The following is a 15,615-nucleotide window of genomic DNA, read 5'->3' as shown; positions in this document are numbered from 1 at the left end:
TTTCTAAGCGGTTCTCTCAACTCAGCTGTAACTGAAATGAAGTGGATTTGAAATGTTTTCATTTGGAGAATGCTGTTTTTTCCAATATGGGAACCATAAACAGACCCATTTTTATTCAGCCTGTTTAAGGCAGATTGTAGTGAGAACTTGATTCCCCACGATGGTCACTGGCATTTACAGAAATTAAATCGACTCGGGTATGATCACATTTAGGAAAACTGGCTTCTTTTCCTTAGAAAAATGGTAAGCATGAAGCAGCTAGGAATGAACTTCAAAATCCCTTCAGAATGGATATTTTGGGGGAAGTTGATCTTGTTTGAGACACTGACATTCGCATATGGATCCATGAACTCTACCACTGAATTGGAGAATTAACACTTCCCAAAAGCAAAAGTTGAGGTGATGGCCCGTTTCCACAAGTTAAGACTTTTTATAACCCTTACTTAATATCCGATAACTTCAGGTATTTTATTTAAAACCAATAGGTAGTTTAAGATTCCCATGGAAGGAATCATTTACCTAGGAATTGTCAATCTAAGAATTGTATTACGATGGGCCGAGCACTGTACTAAGCACTTGGGAGAGAGTACAATACAACAGAATTAGCAGATATGTTCCATGCCCATAAGGAGCTGTCAGATTTGTCAGATCAGTAAAGTGACTTAGATCTATGAGTTCTTGCTAATATTAAGTAAAAAAGTACAGTATATAATAATAATAATGGCATTTGTTAAGCGCTTAATATGTGCAGAGCACTGTTCTAAGCGCTGAGGGGGAATACAAGGTGATCAAGTTGTCCCACGTGGGGCTCACGGTCTTAATCCCCATTTTACAGATGAGGTAGCTGAGGCTCAGAGAAGTTAAGTGCCTTGCCCAAGGTCACACAGCAGACATGGGGCGGAGTCACGATTTGAACCCATGACCTCTGACTCCAAAGCCTGTGCTCGTTCTGGCTTGGTTCCTCCCCCTCCTCTGTGGGTTTAAAAAAGAAATGTTTAGGGTTAGCAATAACTGCTCTTTGAGCTGCCTTCCAAATTGCCGCTTTCGAGAAGCTGGGTGGCTTAGGGAAAAGAGCAGCACTTGCCTGCTATATGACCTGGGACAGGTCACGTAACTTCTGTGCCTCGGTTATCTCATCTGTAAAACGGAGATTTTATACCTCAGTATTCTCCTTCCTTCTTTAGGTTGTGAGCCCCATGTGGGACGGGGGCTGTCCAACTTGATTAATTTGTATCCTAGCACCTAGAACACCTAGAGAAGCAGCATGGCTCAGTGGAAAGAGCCCGGGCTTTGGAGTCAGAGGTCAGGGGTTCAAATCCTGGCTCCACCAGCTATCAGCTCTGTGACTTTGAGCAAGTCACTTAATTTCTCTGTGCCTCAGTTACCTCATCTGTAAAATGGGGATTAAGACTGAGCCCCCCGTGGGACAACCTGATCACCTTGTACCCTCCCCAGTGCTTAGAACAGTGTCTGCACATAGCGCTTAATAAACGCCATCATTATTATTATTACTAAATTCTCCTTTAAAGGAAAAAAAGCTATCTACTGCTTCCTACACAGTGTCATGATGGCTGTAACCAGGAGCCTGAAATACTGTAAGATTTTTTTATTAATGATGGCATTTAAGTGCTTACTGTGTGCAAAGCACTGTTCTAAGCGCTGGGGAGGATACAAGGTGATCAGATTGCCCCACATGGGGCTCAGTCTTCATCCCATTTTCCAGATGAGGTAACTGAGGCACAGAGAAGTTAAGTGACTTGCCCAAAGTCACACAGCTGACAACTGGCAGAGCTGGAATTTGAACCCATGACCTTTGATTCCCAAGCCCGGGCTCCTTCCGCTGAGCCACACTGCTTCTCTATTGTCACTATTCCCCTTTGTTTATATTACTAACCCTTTTCCCCCCACTTGTTTAGTTGCCTTAAAGCTTCAGAGTGATTCAATTCTTTTGGGGTATTTAAGTGCTTACCACGTGCCAGACAATACAAGGTACGCAGGTTGGACACAGTTCGTGTCCCCTATGGGGTGCTCAGCCTCAATCCCCATTTTCCAGATGAGGTAGCTGAGGCACCGAGAAGTAACTTGCCCAAAGTCGTAGAGCAGGCAAGTGGCGGAACGGGGCTTAGAACCCAGATACTTCTGACCTCCCGGCTCCTGCTCTAATCACTGGGCCACACTGCTTCAAATCTTGGCAGGATATTCAAGTCTTCACTGGCGGTGCTAGAAACCATCTTTTCCAAATTACAGAACAAGGCTTCTGCATTGACCTTCACGCCCAGGGACCTGAAAGACGTGCAGATGAACTCGGACTAGCTCTTAAGTTAGCTGCTCATCCACACCCACACGACATCTTCTCTTCTCCCACCCCCACCACCAGAGGGAATGAGAAGAGTGTGCATGAATTTTCCCTTTTTTTTTTTCCTTTCTTTCCAGACTTGTGGTCTACCTAGGATCTGCACACCTGGGGATCTGGACATGCTGGCGTACAGACAGCCCAGCAGGGCTCGGCCCTGTTTGGGGTGAGGGATTGCAGTGAGATGGGCAGGGTGCCACTGAACCAGAATGGCCCTTGGCTTCAGTGCCATGGTAATAATAATAATGATAATGTTGGTATTTGTTAAGCGCTTACTATGTGCAAAGCACTGTATGCTGGAGGTCACTATGGGGCAACCTTAACCATGTTGCAGCATCTCTCCCTCCCCACTGACCCTGACGGGTCTTCCGTTTGGTTTGGGGAGGGTAGATAATAATAATAATGGCATTTATTAAGTGCTTACTATGTGCAAAGCACTATGTTCTAAGCGCTGGATCCCAGAAGTGGGGCAGGTGCCGGAGTCTCCATCCTTTACCTCTCTCTTCCATCTTACTTGGGAATTCAGCCCCTCTCCGTTTATCCTCTAGGCAGTGTCTGTAAGTAACTGGATATGGCACGAGTGAAACGTGACATGGGCGCAGGACTCGGAGCCCTTTTGCTCTGTGTCCTATTATGTGACCCAGAGAGAAGCCAGTGGGACAGGTTTCTTGGAAATTTATCCCAGAAGTTAAGCTACAAGCCCCTGGACTGCTACACTAGTTTGGCAAACTGAAGCATGCATCCAGAAGCCCATTAGCAAGGTAAAGTCTAGTTAATTTATTCATCGGGGGCAGTATGGTTTCTTTTACGTGTCCTGGTTCTAGAAAACAGATCTGTTCTCTGGTCTGTCAGTGTCTGAACTGGAGGATCCCAGAGAAATTGAAGAGGCCCACTGAAGAGGTCTTTGGGTTTGTTCTGGCATGTGCCCCATTTCTCCCCCTGCACATCTCAGGCTGCTTAAAAAGATCTCACTGGAGGAAGGAAATGAACCCTTGGATGGAGTCCACTGCCAAGCTGGCGTTATGCTGCCTTTTTGCATTGAGGTCTCTACTTAACTATGGTGCTTTGTGGGTCATGACAGTCAACTGTACTGTGCGCTTACTGCGTGCAGAGCACTGTACTAAGCACTTGGGAGAGTACATTATAACAGACTCCCTGTCCCCGACAAGTTTACAGTCCGTGAACGTCGGAAGTGTAAAATTTGGAAAGACCCAATGCTAAGACACAGAGGATGTTTGGTATTCTGACTTGGGTTCCCTACTCTTCTCCCTTTTATGCTGACTCTCTAACTCATCCAACTAGGAGGATGCCTCTCAAATCAATCCCAACTTCTGTTCCACCATCCTGCCTTTTTTTCTTGGTTCCTAGGACACTTCCAGTTAGATTTCTTGCCAACCCCAAAAACTCATCAGGGCTAAAACCGGAACTTTTCCTCTTTCCACCTAAACCTACCCTCCTCTTAACTTTCCCATTAAACTTTTTGACACTCAGCCTCCCTTTCCCAGAAGCTCACAATCTTGATGTGAGTTTTGGCTCCTTGCCATCTTTTAACTCGTATTCAATCTCACTGAGCCCTGTGGGTGTTTAAGGGCTCACTATGTGCAAAGCACCACGTTGAGGTACCTACAGTACAATCAGATCAGACAGTCCCCTTCCCCTCATGAGGCTTGCCATCTAACGGGGAAGGAGAATAGGTACTGAATAACTATTCTGAAGTTGAGGAAACAGGCACGAAGAAGTGAAATGACGCCCAAGGTCACACAGCAGACGAGCGGCACTGTGGGGACTGGAACTCGGGCTTCCTGACTTCCAGTCCTGTGGTCTTTCCACCTGGCCCTGCTCAATTCTCCTCCACAGTTTTGCCAGATCTATGCCTTCGTTCTCAACCAAATGGACACCACCCTGGTTCTAGCTCTCACCACCTCCTAACTAAACTCTCGTACCACCGCCTCGCTGGCCTCCCAGCCTCCATCCATTCCCCGCTTTAGAATGTCTTTCTAAAACACTGCTTGGTTCATGCCTCTAATAATAATAGTAATTATGGTATTTAAGTGCTTAACTATGTGCCAGGCACTGTTCTAAGCGCTGGGGTGGATATAAGGAAAGTGGGTTGGACCCGGTCCCTGTCCCACGTGGGGCTCACAGGCTCAATCCCCATTTTACAGATGAGGTAACTGAAGCCCAGAGAAGTGAAGTGACTTGCCCAAGGTCACCCAGCTGACATGTGAGGGAGCTGGCATTAGAACCCATGACCTCTGACTCCCAAGCCTGGGCTCCTTCCACTGGGCCACGCCGCTTCATCTGCCGCTGTATCAAACCTCTCCACCCGTAACCTCCTTAGGTACCTGCTCTTTTCATCCACTTAGCTGCACACAGTAAGCGCTCAATAAATACGACTGACTGAATGAATGAATGAATCCACTGCTCTCCAGCTCACATTTTCTCCACTTCCCAAAGTCACCTCTCCGTCTCTTGCCTCCTCCCACCGCTGGTCCCCTGATCGAGACTGGAACTCCCTCCCCATTCAAGTACTCCAGACCACAACTCTCCCCAGCTAAAAAGCCCTCCTGAAATACTACCGCCTCCAGGAAACATTTCCTCTTTGGTCACTCTTTTACTGAGTGTTTACTGTGTGCAGAGCACTGTACTTAAGTGCTTGGGAGAGTACAACACAATATAACACACACATTCCCTCACTGAACTTCACCTCCTCCAGTCATGTTATTTCCAACATCCACTTTAGCATGTAGGTTTAGCACAGGAGGAGGAGGGAGAACAGATATTTAATCCCTACTTTACTAAAAACAATAATAATGGCATTTATTAAGTGCTTACTATGTGCAAAGCACTGTACTAAGCGCTGGAGAGGTTACAAGGTGATCGGGTTTTCCCACGGGGCTCACAGTCTTACTCCCCGCTTTACAGATGAGGTAACTGAGGCACAGAGAAGTTAAGTGACTTGCCCAGAGTCACACAGCTGACAACTGGCGGAGTTGGGATTTGAACCCATGACCTCTGACTCCAAAGCTCGGGCTCTTTCCACTGAGCCACGCTGCTTCTCAGATTAAGACACTGAGGCACAGATCAGTTAAGTGTGTTCATCAATCGAAGGACTCTACCTAGGTAGCCTCCAAACTAGAGAAGCAACGTGGCTCAGTGGAAAGAGCCCGGGCTTTGGAGTCAGAGGTCATGGGTTCGAATCCCTGCTCTGCCAACCGTCAGCTGTGTGACTTTGGGCAAGTCACTTCTCTGTGCCTCAGTTACCTCATCTGTAAAATGGGGATTAAAACTGTGAGCCCCCTGTGGGACAATCTGATCACCTTGTAGCCTCCCCAGAGCGTAGAACAGTGCTTTGCACATAGTACGCGCTTAACAAATGCTATCATTATTATTATCATTATCACCAAGGCGGCTGAATAGCAAGCTCCTGGAGAACAAAGACAACTGCAAGGAACTCTATAAATGCAGTCCCGTCGGAACAAGAAACAAGGCTTCTCCTTTTATAAACAAGGAATGGGCATTTCTTGGTAATCCTGTCTACCAGGCACCTGGAGAGGGAATGGCTAACCAAAGTTTCCAAGATCGGGTCAGTACAAGCGACTCTGAGATCGAACTTCTACTTGCCGCACGGCAATAACTGCACCAACACTACCATGCTGCATTCATTCAAAAAGGAGGCTTTCAGGAGGCTGTCCTTTGACATGCAGTCAAGCTGAGGAACATGTGGGACAGGTGTTGGGATGCCAAAGAGGAAGAGCGAGAAGGCTGTGCTGACCATTATGAAACCAAGAATTTAGATATATTTTGAAGGATGTCCTGTGACCATGACTGTGCTGTTATGGCACTTCTGAAGATTGAAGCTGGCTCCACTTCTGCCAGCTCATTCCTAATTATATTGTGACAAAGCCTGAGGTCAGGCCAGGAGACCCCCTCCCCTACCACCTCCACTCGGTGTGACCCTTCCCGGCCTTTACAATTTTAGCAGTTGCACTCTCTCAGGGCCCGTGTGACCACCTGTTTCACTGGCCCTCCTCAGGGGACAGAGAAGGAGGCAGGAGAGTCCCTCGGTGATGATAATAATAATGATGGCATTTATTAAGCGCTTACTATGTGCAAAGCACTGTTTTAAGCGCTGGGGAGGTTACAGGGTGATCAGGTTGTCCCACGTGGGGCTCACAGTCTTAATCCCCATTTTACAGATGAGGTCACGGAGGCCCAGAGAAGTGAAGTGACCTGCCCAAAGTCACACAGCTGACAAGTGGCGGGGCAGGGATTTGAACCCAGGACCTCTGACTCCAAAGCCCGGGCTCCTTCCACTGAGCCACGTTGCCACTCCCTGAAACAAATGGCGAACCAAACAAAGAGAAGGATTGGGGAGGAGGTAGAGAGGCAGGTTGGGAAGTAGAAAGAGACCCCTCGGCCACCTTAGGGTGAGGGGAAATGAAGCTAGTGTGAGTGGGAGAGCACAGGGAGCATATGGGGAGGGATTGGAGAGGATCCCTGGAGGGTTGGCGCCTAATCAATCAATCAATCGATGACATTTACTGAGGGCAGAACACCATACTAATCGGTTGCGAGAGTACAATACAACAATCAGCAGACACGTTCCCTTCCCATAATGAGCTTGGAGTTTAGAGGGGAAGACGGACATTAATATGAATAAACAATTCATAATATGTAATTTAAAGATATGTACGGCAAGTGCTGTGGGGTTGGGGGTGGGACAGATATCAAATGTCCAAAGGTCACTGATCCAACTGCTTAGACGATACAGAAGGGAGAGCAAGCTGGAGAAAAGAGGGCTTAATTGGGGCAGGCCTCTTGGAGGAGATGGGATCTTAATAATAATTTGATAATAATAATAATAATGGCATTTATTAAGCGCTTACTATGTGCAAAGCACTGTTCTAAGCGCTGGAGAGGCTACAAGGTGATCAGGTTGTCCCCCTGGGGGCTCACAGTCTTAATCCCCATTTTCCAGATGAGGGAACTGATGCCCAGAGAAGTGAAGTGACTTGCCCAAAGTCACACAGCTGACAATTGGCGGAGCCGGGATTTGAACCCATGACCTCAGACTCCAAAGCCCGGGCTCTTTCCACTGAGCCACGCTGCTCCTCTTGATGGTGGAGAGTGTGATAGATTGATCGGTGGTCTGGTGTAGATGTAGGGGGAAGGGGTTCCAGGCTAGCGGGGGAGGAGAATGATAATAATAATGATGGCATTTGTTAAGCGCTTACGATGTGCGAAGCACTGTTCTGAGTGCTGATGTGGGAAAGGCTTTGGCAGCAAGATAGCAGGCTAGGCCGTAGTAGATCAGTGAGATAGGATGGGGTGAGCTTAATGAGTGGTTTAAAGCCAATGGTAAAGGTTTTCCGTCCAGCCTGAGGGGGATAAGAACGAGAGCCCTAGGACACCTACAGAGGGTCCTGGAGAAGGGAACCGTTTTAGATCCAGGGATAGTTGGTTACCTTATTAAGAATGTATTAAATATTATAGAGATCCCAGATCTTGGGTGCCTGGCCGCGGTAGGGGCTGAGGGGCAGTAAGATGCTACAAAACCTAATTCTATTATAGCTTTAATTCTATTTCTTCTGACGACTTTGACACCTGTCTCCGTGTTTTGTTTTGTTGTCCGTCTCCCCCTTCTAGATTGTGAGCCCGTTGTTGGGTAGGGACCGGCTCTATATGCTGCCGACTTGCCCAGTGCTCGGCACCCAGTAAGCGCTCAATAAATATGATTGAATGAATGAACAGAAGAACTTCTCTGTGCCTCAGTTACCTCATCTAAAATGGGGGTTAAGACTGAGAGCCCCATGTGGGACAGGGATCGTGTCCAACCTGATTACCCTGTATCTACCCCAGCGCTGAGAACAGCGCTGGGCACATAGTAAGCGCTTAACAAATACGATTATTATTATTAATAATAATGAGAAATAGGAGGACCCAGTGACTCTACAGATGCTCCAACCAATATGACCCTTGAGAAGGAGCGTGGCTCAGTGGAAAGAGCACGGGCTTTAGATTCAGAGGTCAGGGGTTAACACCCGGCTCCACCAATTGTCAGCTGTGTGACTTCGGGCAAGTCACTTCACTTCTCTGGGACTCAGTTACCTCATCTGTAAAATGGGGATTAAGACTGTGAGCCCCCTTTGGGACAACCTGATCACCCTGTAACTTCCCCAGCGCTTAGAACAGTGCTTTGCACATAGTAAGCGCTTAATAAATGCCATCATTATTATTATTATTACAGTGACTCGGAGGGCTCTTTTGGCTCGGATTTAGGGCTGAAACCCCCTAGGATTGTCACAACCAATGACTGGAGTCACCCCAGACCAGGGACAGGTAGCTGCGGCTACTCAGGACTGGGAACTGGTAGCAGCGGGCACTCAACCAGAGACGAAACTGGGGCTGCTGTACCCTGTGTGGTCCTTGAGGTCTTAGGATTTCACTGTGATCCCCTGTATTCCATCTCCTGCTCACTTGTCTTCGTCCCTCACCACTGTCCCAAAATTCCATCCCCATCAGCTCCTTCCCAACACATCCCACCCTTCACACGGTCCCCCCACTTCTCCACTGCCCCTCGAACCCATCTAAGTAGTGTCTGTGGCCCCCTTGGTCTATCCCCTTTCACCCTCGACCCGTTTCTGAGCCAGTCTATTTGTTGCTGAACTGTGCTTTCCAAGCGCTTAGTACAGTGCTCTGCACACATTAAGTGCTCACTAAATATAACTGACTGAATGAATGAATGTCACTCTTTCCCAAAACGGCCTCCTCTTCTTCCATTTCCCTGACTCACTGGGAAAGGGGGAGGTGTTGGCCTGCTTCTTGCCCCATTCCTGCACCGTCCCGCTCCCTCCATCCCTCTCTTTCTCTTCCTTTGATGCCCATGTCATCACTTCAATTACCAGCTGTTGTCATCTATCAATCAACGGCAATTACTGAGCACTTGCTTTGACAGGGGACTGTATTAAGCTTGAGAGAGTACGATACTCTTGGTAGTCAAGATCCCTGCCCTCAGGGAGCTTACGGTCTAGTGAAGACAGACACTAAAATAAGTTCTAGGTAAGGGAAGCAACCAGTAAAATGATAGGTCCAACTTGTACTTCCCAAGCGCTTAGCACAGCGTTCTGCACACAGTAAGCACTCAATAAATACGACTGAATGAATGAAGAGGTACTTAAATGCTGCGGGGGTGGGAAGAATACTTACTGCTTAAGGGGTGGGACTGAGTGCAGAAGTAAGACAGTAGGAAGGGAAAATCAGGTGGAGGGGCTGTGATGAGTGTTTAGTCAGAGAAGGCGTCATGGAGGAAATCTGATGGCCTAATTCCTGCCCCACCGGGCCCCTCCTCCAAATCTGAGTGAGTCTGAAATCTTTTCTCACTTTTTCTCTCTCCTCCTTGGGGACTTTGGCATGTCCTCTTGAGTCTCCCAGAGTCCCACTCTCCAATGGCTTCTTCCCCTCTGCCTTCAAACATGCCCAGCGCAAACCATCACCACTACCGTATAAACAACTCAGATGCACGTCCCTCCTCACTTAACCATCAACGTCTACGCACTGCACGACGGAATGGCACGGGGACAGAAATGGCGCACTACTGTATTTCTTTAGATAACGCAGAAGCGAGCAAGATAGCCTCTCTCAAAGACTCACGGATGCAGCCTCACCGTCGACAGCCTCATCTTCGAACCCGGAGGTGGACGTTCCCGGCACGGACGTGCACGCGATTGCATCGGGAGAAAAGGCCGGCAGTCGCTGCCTTTTCTGCTGCACCGAAGACGTGATCTAGTTGCCTCTGGACGGGATGTGTGGACGGCCGCGTGCCACCTCCGTGTGCCTCTGTTTCTCTTTTCGTCCTCTCCCTCTGCCGCTCCCTGTTTCCCCCTGCCTCCATTAATCGGACCAGCGTGCTCACCCTTTCCCAATCCGAGCTCCAGAAAACACGATAAAACTAATAATCGTGGCACTGGTCTAGGCAAGTATCGAGTAACAATAATGATGATGGTATTTGTTAAGCGCTGCCTCCATTAATCGGACCAGCATGCTCACCCTTTCCCAATCCGAGCTCCAGAAAACACGATAAAACTAATAATTGTGGCACTGGTCTAGGCAAGTATCGAGTAACAATAATGATGATGGTATTTGTTAAGCGCTGCCTCCATTAATCGGACCAGCGTGCTCACCCTTTCCCAATCTGAGCTCCAGAAAACACGATAAAACTAATAATCGTGGCACTGGTCGAGGCAAGTATCGAGTAACAATAACGATGATGGTATTTGTTAAGCGCTGCCTCCATTAATCGGACCAGCGTGCTCACCCTTTCCCAATCTGAGCTCCAGAAAACACGATGATACTAATAACCGTGGCACCGGTCTAGGCAAGTATCGAGTAGTAATAATAACAACGATGATGGTATTTGTTAAGCGCTTACGACGTGCAAAGCACTGTTCTAAGCGCTGGGGAGGTTCAGTGCTTAGCTACATGCAAGACGCAGGCCGGACCCGGTCCGCGTCTCCCCTGGGGTCCGCGGTCTAAGGGGCAGGGAGGGCAGATATTTAATCCCCATTTTACAGATGGGGAAACTGAGGCTCAAAGAAAAGCGGTGCCTCGCCGAAGGTTCTTTGGGGATCGAATCAACCTGGAGCTGGACTTAAACGTGTCGTTGCGCTAATCTTCAAGGGGTCCCAAGTGGGAAACGGGGGCGGGAATCAACACCAGAGGAGAGGGGGTCGGGCCCTACTGCCTGAACTTGGGAAAATAATAATAATAATAATAATCATGCCATTTGTTAAGCGCTTACTACGTGCAAAGCACTGTTCTAAGCGCTGGGGGGGGGATACAACGTGATCAAGTTGTCCCACGTAGGGCTCACAGTCTTAATCCCCATTTTTACAGATGAGGTAACTGAGGCTCAGAGAAGTTAAGTGACTCGCCCAAGGTCACACGGCAGACTTGTGGTGGAGCCGGGATTCGAACCCACGACCTCTGACTCCAAAGGCCGGGCTTTTTCCACTGAGCCACGCTGCTTCTCTAAAGGCAACAAGGTGAGGCACAGGGGGGGCACTTTGTCCACACGCATCCCCTTTACGGTTGCCCTTTATGGGCAACTTTGCTTGTCAATTAAAGATGGCCGTGGCGCCCACACGGGCCCTCCTGAGGCGACTAGGCCCCGCGCCCGCCCCGGGAGCCCACGTGACCGCTCGCGCGCATGCGCGCCTGGAGGGCGCGCGGTGGGACTCCCGGCCGCGCGTGCGCCGTGCGCGCGCTCCGTCCGCCTGGCGCTCGCGGCCCGTGGCGCGCGTGGCAGGCAGGCAGGCAGGCAGGGCGGGAAGAGGGGAGCGAGCGTGCGCGCGCGCGCGCCCGGGGGATGCGGCTGCTCGTGGCCGCGCTGGCGCTCGCGCTCGCGGCGTCGGGGGCGCGCCGGCCGCCCCCCGCCTACAGCCTGCGGGGGGGGTTGGAGCGTCCGCAGCGGCAATGGCTCAGTGCGCCTGCGCGGCGCCGTCCCCGGCTCCGTCCACACCGCCTGGGCCCGGCGGGGCCTCAGCCAGGTACCGTACCTTCACACCCATTTTCCGGAGGAGGGAACTGAGGCCCAGAGAATAAGAAGAAGAAGGATGGCATTTGTTAGGCGCTTACTGGGTGCCAAGCACCGCTCTGAACGTTGTCAGGTCATCCCCCGTGGGGCTCACAGGCTCCATCCCCATTTTCCAGAGGAGGGAACTGAGGCCCAGAGAATAGTAGTAATGATAATAATGGCATTTATTAAGCGCTTACTATGTGCAAAGCACTGTTATAATAATAATGGCATTTGTGAGGCACTTACTGTGGGCCAAGCACTGTTCTAAGCGCTGGAGGGAGAGACAACGTTGTCAGGTTGACCCCCGTGGGGCTCACGGGCTTCATCCCCATTTTCCAGAGGAGGGAACTGAGGCCCAGAGAATAATAGTAATAATAATGGCATTTATTAAGCGCTTACTATGTGCAAAGCACTGTTATAATACTAATAATGATGGCATTTCTTGAGCGCTTACTATGGGCCAAGCACTGTTCTAAGCGCTGGAGGGAGAGACAACGTTGTCAGGTCGCCCCCCGTGGGGCTCACAGGCTTCATCCCCATTTTCCAGAGGAGGGAACTGAGGCCTAGAGAATAATAATAATAGTAATAATAATAATAATGGTATTTGTTAAGCTCTTACTATGTGCCAAGCACTGTTCTAAGTGCTGGGGGGAGAGACAAGGTTGTCAGGTTGTCCCCGTGGGGCTCACAGGCTTCATCCCCATTTTCCAGAGGAGGGAACTGAGGCCCAGAGAATCATAATAATAATAATAATAATAATAATAATGACATTTATTAAGCACTTACTATGTGCAAAGCACTGTTATAATAATAATAATAATAATAATGGCATTTGTTAAGCGCTTACTATGGGCCAAGCACTGCTGTAAGCGCTGGAGGGAGAGACAACGTTGTCAGGTTGTCCCCCGTGGGGCTCACAGGCTTCATCCCCATTTTCCAGAGGAGGGAACTGAGGCCCAGAGAATAATAATGGCACTTGTTAAGCGCTTACTATGGGCCAAGCACTGCTCTAAGCGCAGGAGGGAGAGACAACGTTGTCAGGTTGTCCCCCGTGGGGCTCACAGGCTTCATCCCCGTTTTCCAGAGGAGGGAACTGAGGCCCAGAGAATAATAATAATAATAATGATGATGGCATTTGTTAAGCGCTTACTATGTGCAAAGCACTGTTATAATAATAATAATGGCATTTGTTAAGCGCTTACTATGGGCCAAGCACTGTTCTAAGCACTGGAGGGAGAGACAACGTTGTCAGGTTGTCCCCCATGGGGCTCACAGGCTTCATCCCCGTTTTCCAGAGGAGGGAACTGAGGCCCAGAGAATAATAATAATAATGATAATAATAATGACATTTATTAAGCACTTACTATGTGCAAAGCACTGTTATAATAATAATAATAATAATGGCATTTATTAAGCTCTTACTATGGGCCAAGCACTGTTCTAAGCGCTGGAGGGAGAGACAACGTTGTCAGGTTGCCCCCCCGTGGGGCTCACAGGCTTCATCCCCATTTTCCAGAGGAGGGAACTGAGGCCCAGAGAATAATAATGGCATTTGTTAAGCGCTTACTATGGGCCAAGCACTGTTCTAAGCGCTGGAAGGAGAGACAGCGTTGTCAGGTTGTCCCCCGTGGGGCTCACAAGCTTCATCCCCATTTTACAGAGGAGGGAACTGAGGCCCAGAGAATAATAATAATAATAATAATAATAATAATGGCATTTGTTAAGCACTTACTATGTGCAAAGCGCTGTTATAATAATAATAACGGCATTTGTTAGGCACTTACTATGTGCCAAGCACTGTTCCAAGCACTGGGGGAGATACAAGGTTGTCAGGTTGTCCCCCGTGGGGCTCACTGGCTTCATCCCCATTTTCCAGAGGAGGGAACTGAGGCCCAGAGAATAATAATAATAATGGCATTTGTTAAGCGCTTACTGTGTGCAAAGCACTGTTATAATAATAATAATGGCATTTGTGAGGCGCTTACTATGTGCCAAGCACTGTTCCAAGCGCTGGGGGGAGATACAAGGTTATCAGGTTGTCCCCCGTGGGGCTCACAGGCTTCATCCCCATTTTCCAGAGGAGGAAAATGAGGCCCAGAGAATAATAATAATGATAATAATAATGGTGGCGTTTGTTAAGCGCTTACTATGTGCAAAGCACTGTTACAATAATAATAATGGCATTTGTTAAGCGCTTACTATGTGCCAAGCACTGTTCTAAGCACTGGAGGGAGAGACAGCATTGTCAGGTTGTCCTCCGTGGGGCTCACAGGCTTCATCCCCATTTTCCAGAGGAGGGAACTGAGGCCCAGAGAATAATAATAATAATAATAGTAATAATAATAATAATGGCATTTGTTAAGCGCTTACTATGTGCCAAGCACTGTTCTAAGTGCTGGGGGGAGAGACAAGGTTGTCAGGTTGTCCCCGTGGGGCTCACAGGCTTCATCCCCATTTTCCAGAGGAGGGAACTGAGGCCCAGGGAATAATAATAATGATAATAATAATGGCATTTGTTAAGCGCTTACTATGTGCAAAGCACTGTTATAATAATAATAATGGCATTTGTGAGGCGCTTACTATGTGCCAAGCACTGTTCTAAGCACTGGAGGGAGAGACAACATTGTCAGGTTGTCCCCCGTGGGGCTCACAGGCTTCATCCCCATTTTCCAGAGGAGGGAACTGAGGCCCAGAGAATAATAATAATAATGATAATAATAATGGTGTCATTTATTAAGCGCTTACTATGTGAAAAGAACTGTTACAATAATAATAATGGCATTTGTTAAGCACTTACTATGTGCCAAGCACTGTTCTAAGCGCTGTAGGGGTAGACAACATTGTCAGGTTGTCCCCCGTGGGGCTCACAGGCTTCATCCCCATTTTCCAGAGGAGGGAACTGAGGCCCAGAGAACAATAATAATGGCATTTTTTAAGCACTTACTATGTGCCAAGCGCTGTTCTAAGCACTGCAGGGAGAGACAACGTTGTCAGGTTGTCCCACGCGGGGCTCACAGGCTTCATCCCCAGTTTCCAGAGGAGGCCCAGAGAAGTGAAGAGAGTTACCCAAAGTCACCCAGCTGACAAGTGGCGGAGCTGGGATTCGAACCCACGACCTCCGACTCCCAAGCCCGGGGTATTGCCACTGAGCCACGCTGCCTCTCGGTAGCTGCAACCCGCCAGAGTCCGCCCGCCTCTCCTCTCTCCTCAGCCTGGCTTAGGGGCCACAGCCCGGGGGTCGTGGGTTCTAATCCCGGCCCCGCCACTTTCCAGCTGTGTCACTTTGGGCAAGTCGCTTCACTTCTCTGGGCCTCAGTTACCTCATCTGGAAGATGGGGATGAAGAGAGCAGCCCCACATGGGACAACCTCATAACCTTGTATGTGCCCTAGCATCTAGAACGGTGCTCATTATTATTATTATTAGTATTATGGTATCTGTATATATGTTTGTACGTATTTATTACTCTATTTTACTTGTACATATTTATTCTATTTATTTTATTTTGTTAATATGTTTTGTTTTGTTGTCTGGCTCCCCCTTCTAGACTGTGAGCCCGCTGTTGGGTAGGGACCGTCTCTGTATCTTGCCAACTTGTACTTCCCAAGCGCTTAATACAGTCAGCGCTCAATAAATACAATTGAATGAATGAATTTATAAAACGCTTACTATGTGCCAAGCACTGT

At 48.6% G+C, this 15,615-nt stretch overlaps 1 protein-coding gene across 1 annotated transcript in view; it reads left to right on the top strand.

The window, feature by feature from the left end:
- The first annotated feature begins 11,479 nt into the window (after window positions 1-11,479).
- Window positions 11,480-15,615, top strand: part of MANBA (mannosidase beta) — a 145,196-nt gene continuing 141,060 nt past the window's right edge. Inside the window, exons 1-2 of the mRNA XM_038769197.1 lie at window positions 11,480-11,660; window positions 11,795-11,901. Of these exons, the coding sequence (XP_038625125.1) occupies window positions 11,480-11,660; window positions 11,795-11,901 (288 nt within the window). The remainder of the gene's footprint in view (window positions 11,661-11,794; window positions 11,902-15,615) is intronic.

Source organism: Tachyglossus aculeatus, chromosome X5 (genome assembly GCF_015852505.1).
Source record: "Tachyglossus aculeatus isolate mTacAcu1 chromosome X5, mTacAcu1.pri, whole genome shotgun sequence".
Taxonomy (NCBI): Eukaryota; Metazoa; Chordata; class Mammalia; order Monotremata; family Tachyglossidae; genus Tachyglossus; species Tachyglossus aculeatus.
This window is presented reverse-complemented; position numbering and strand designations above follow the sequence as displayed.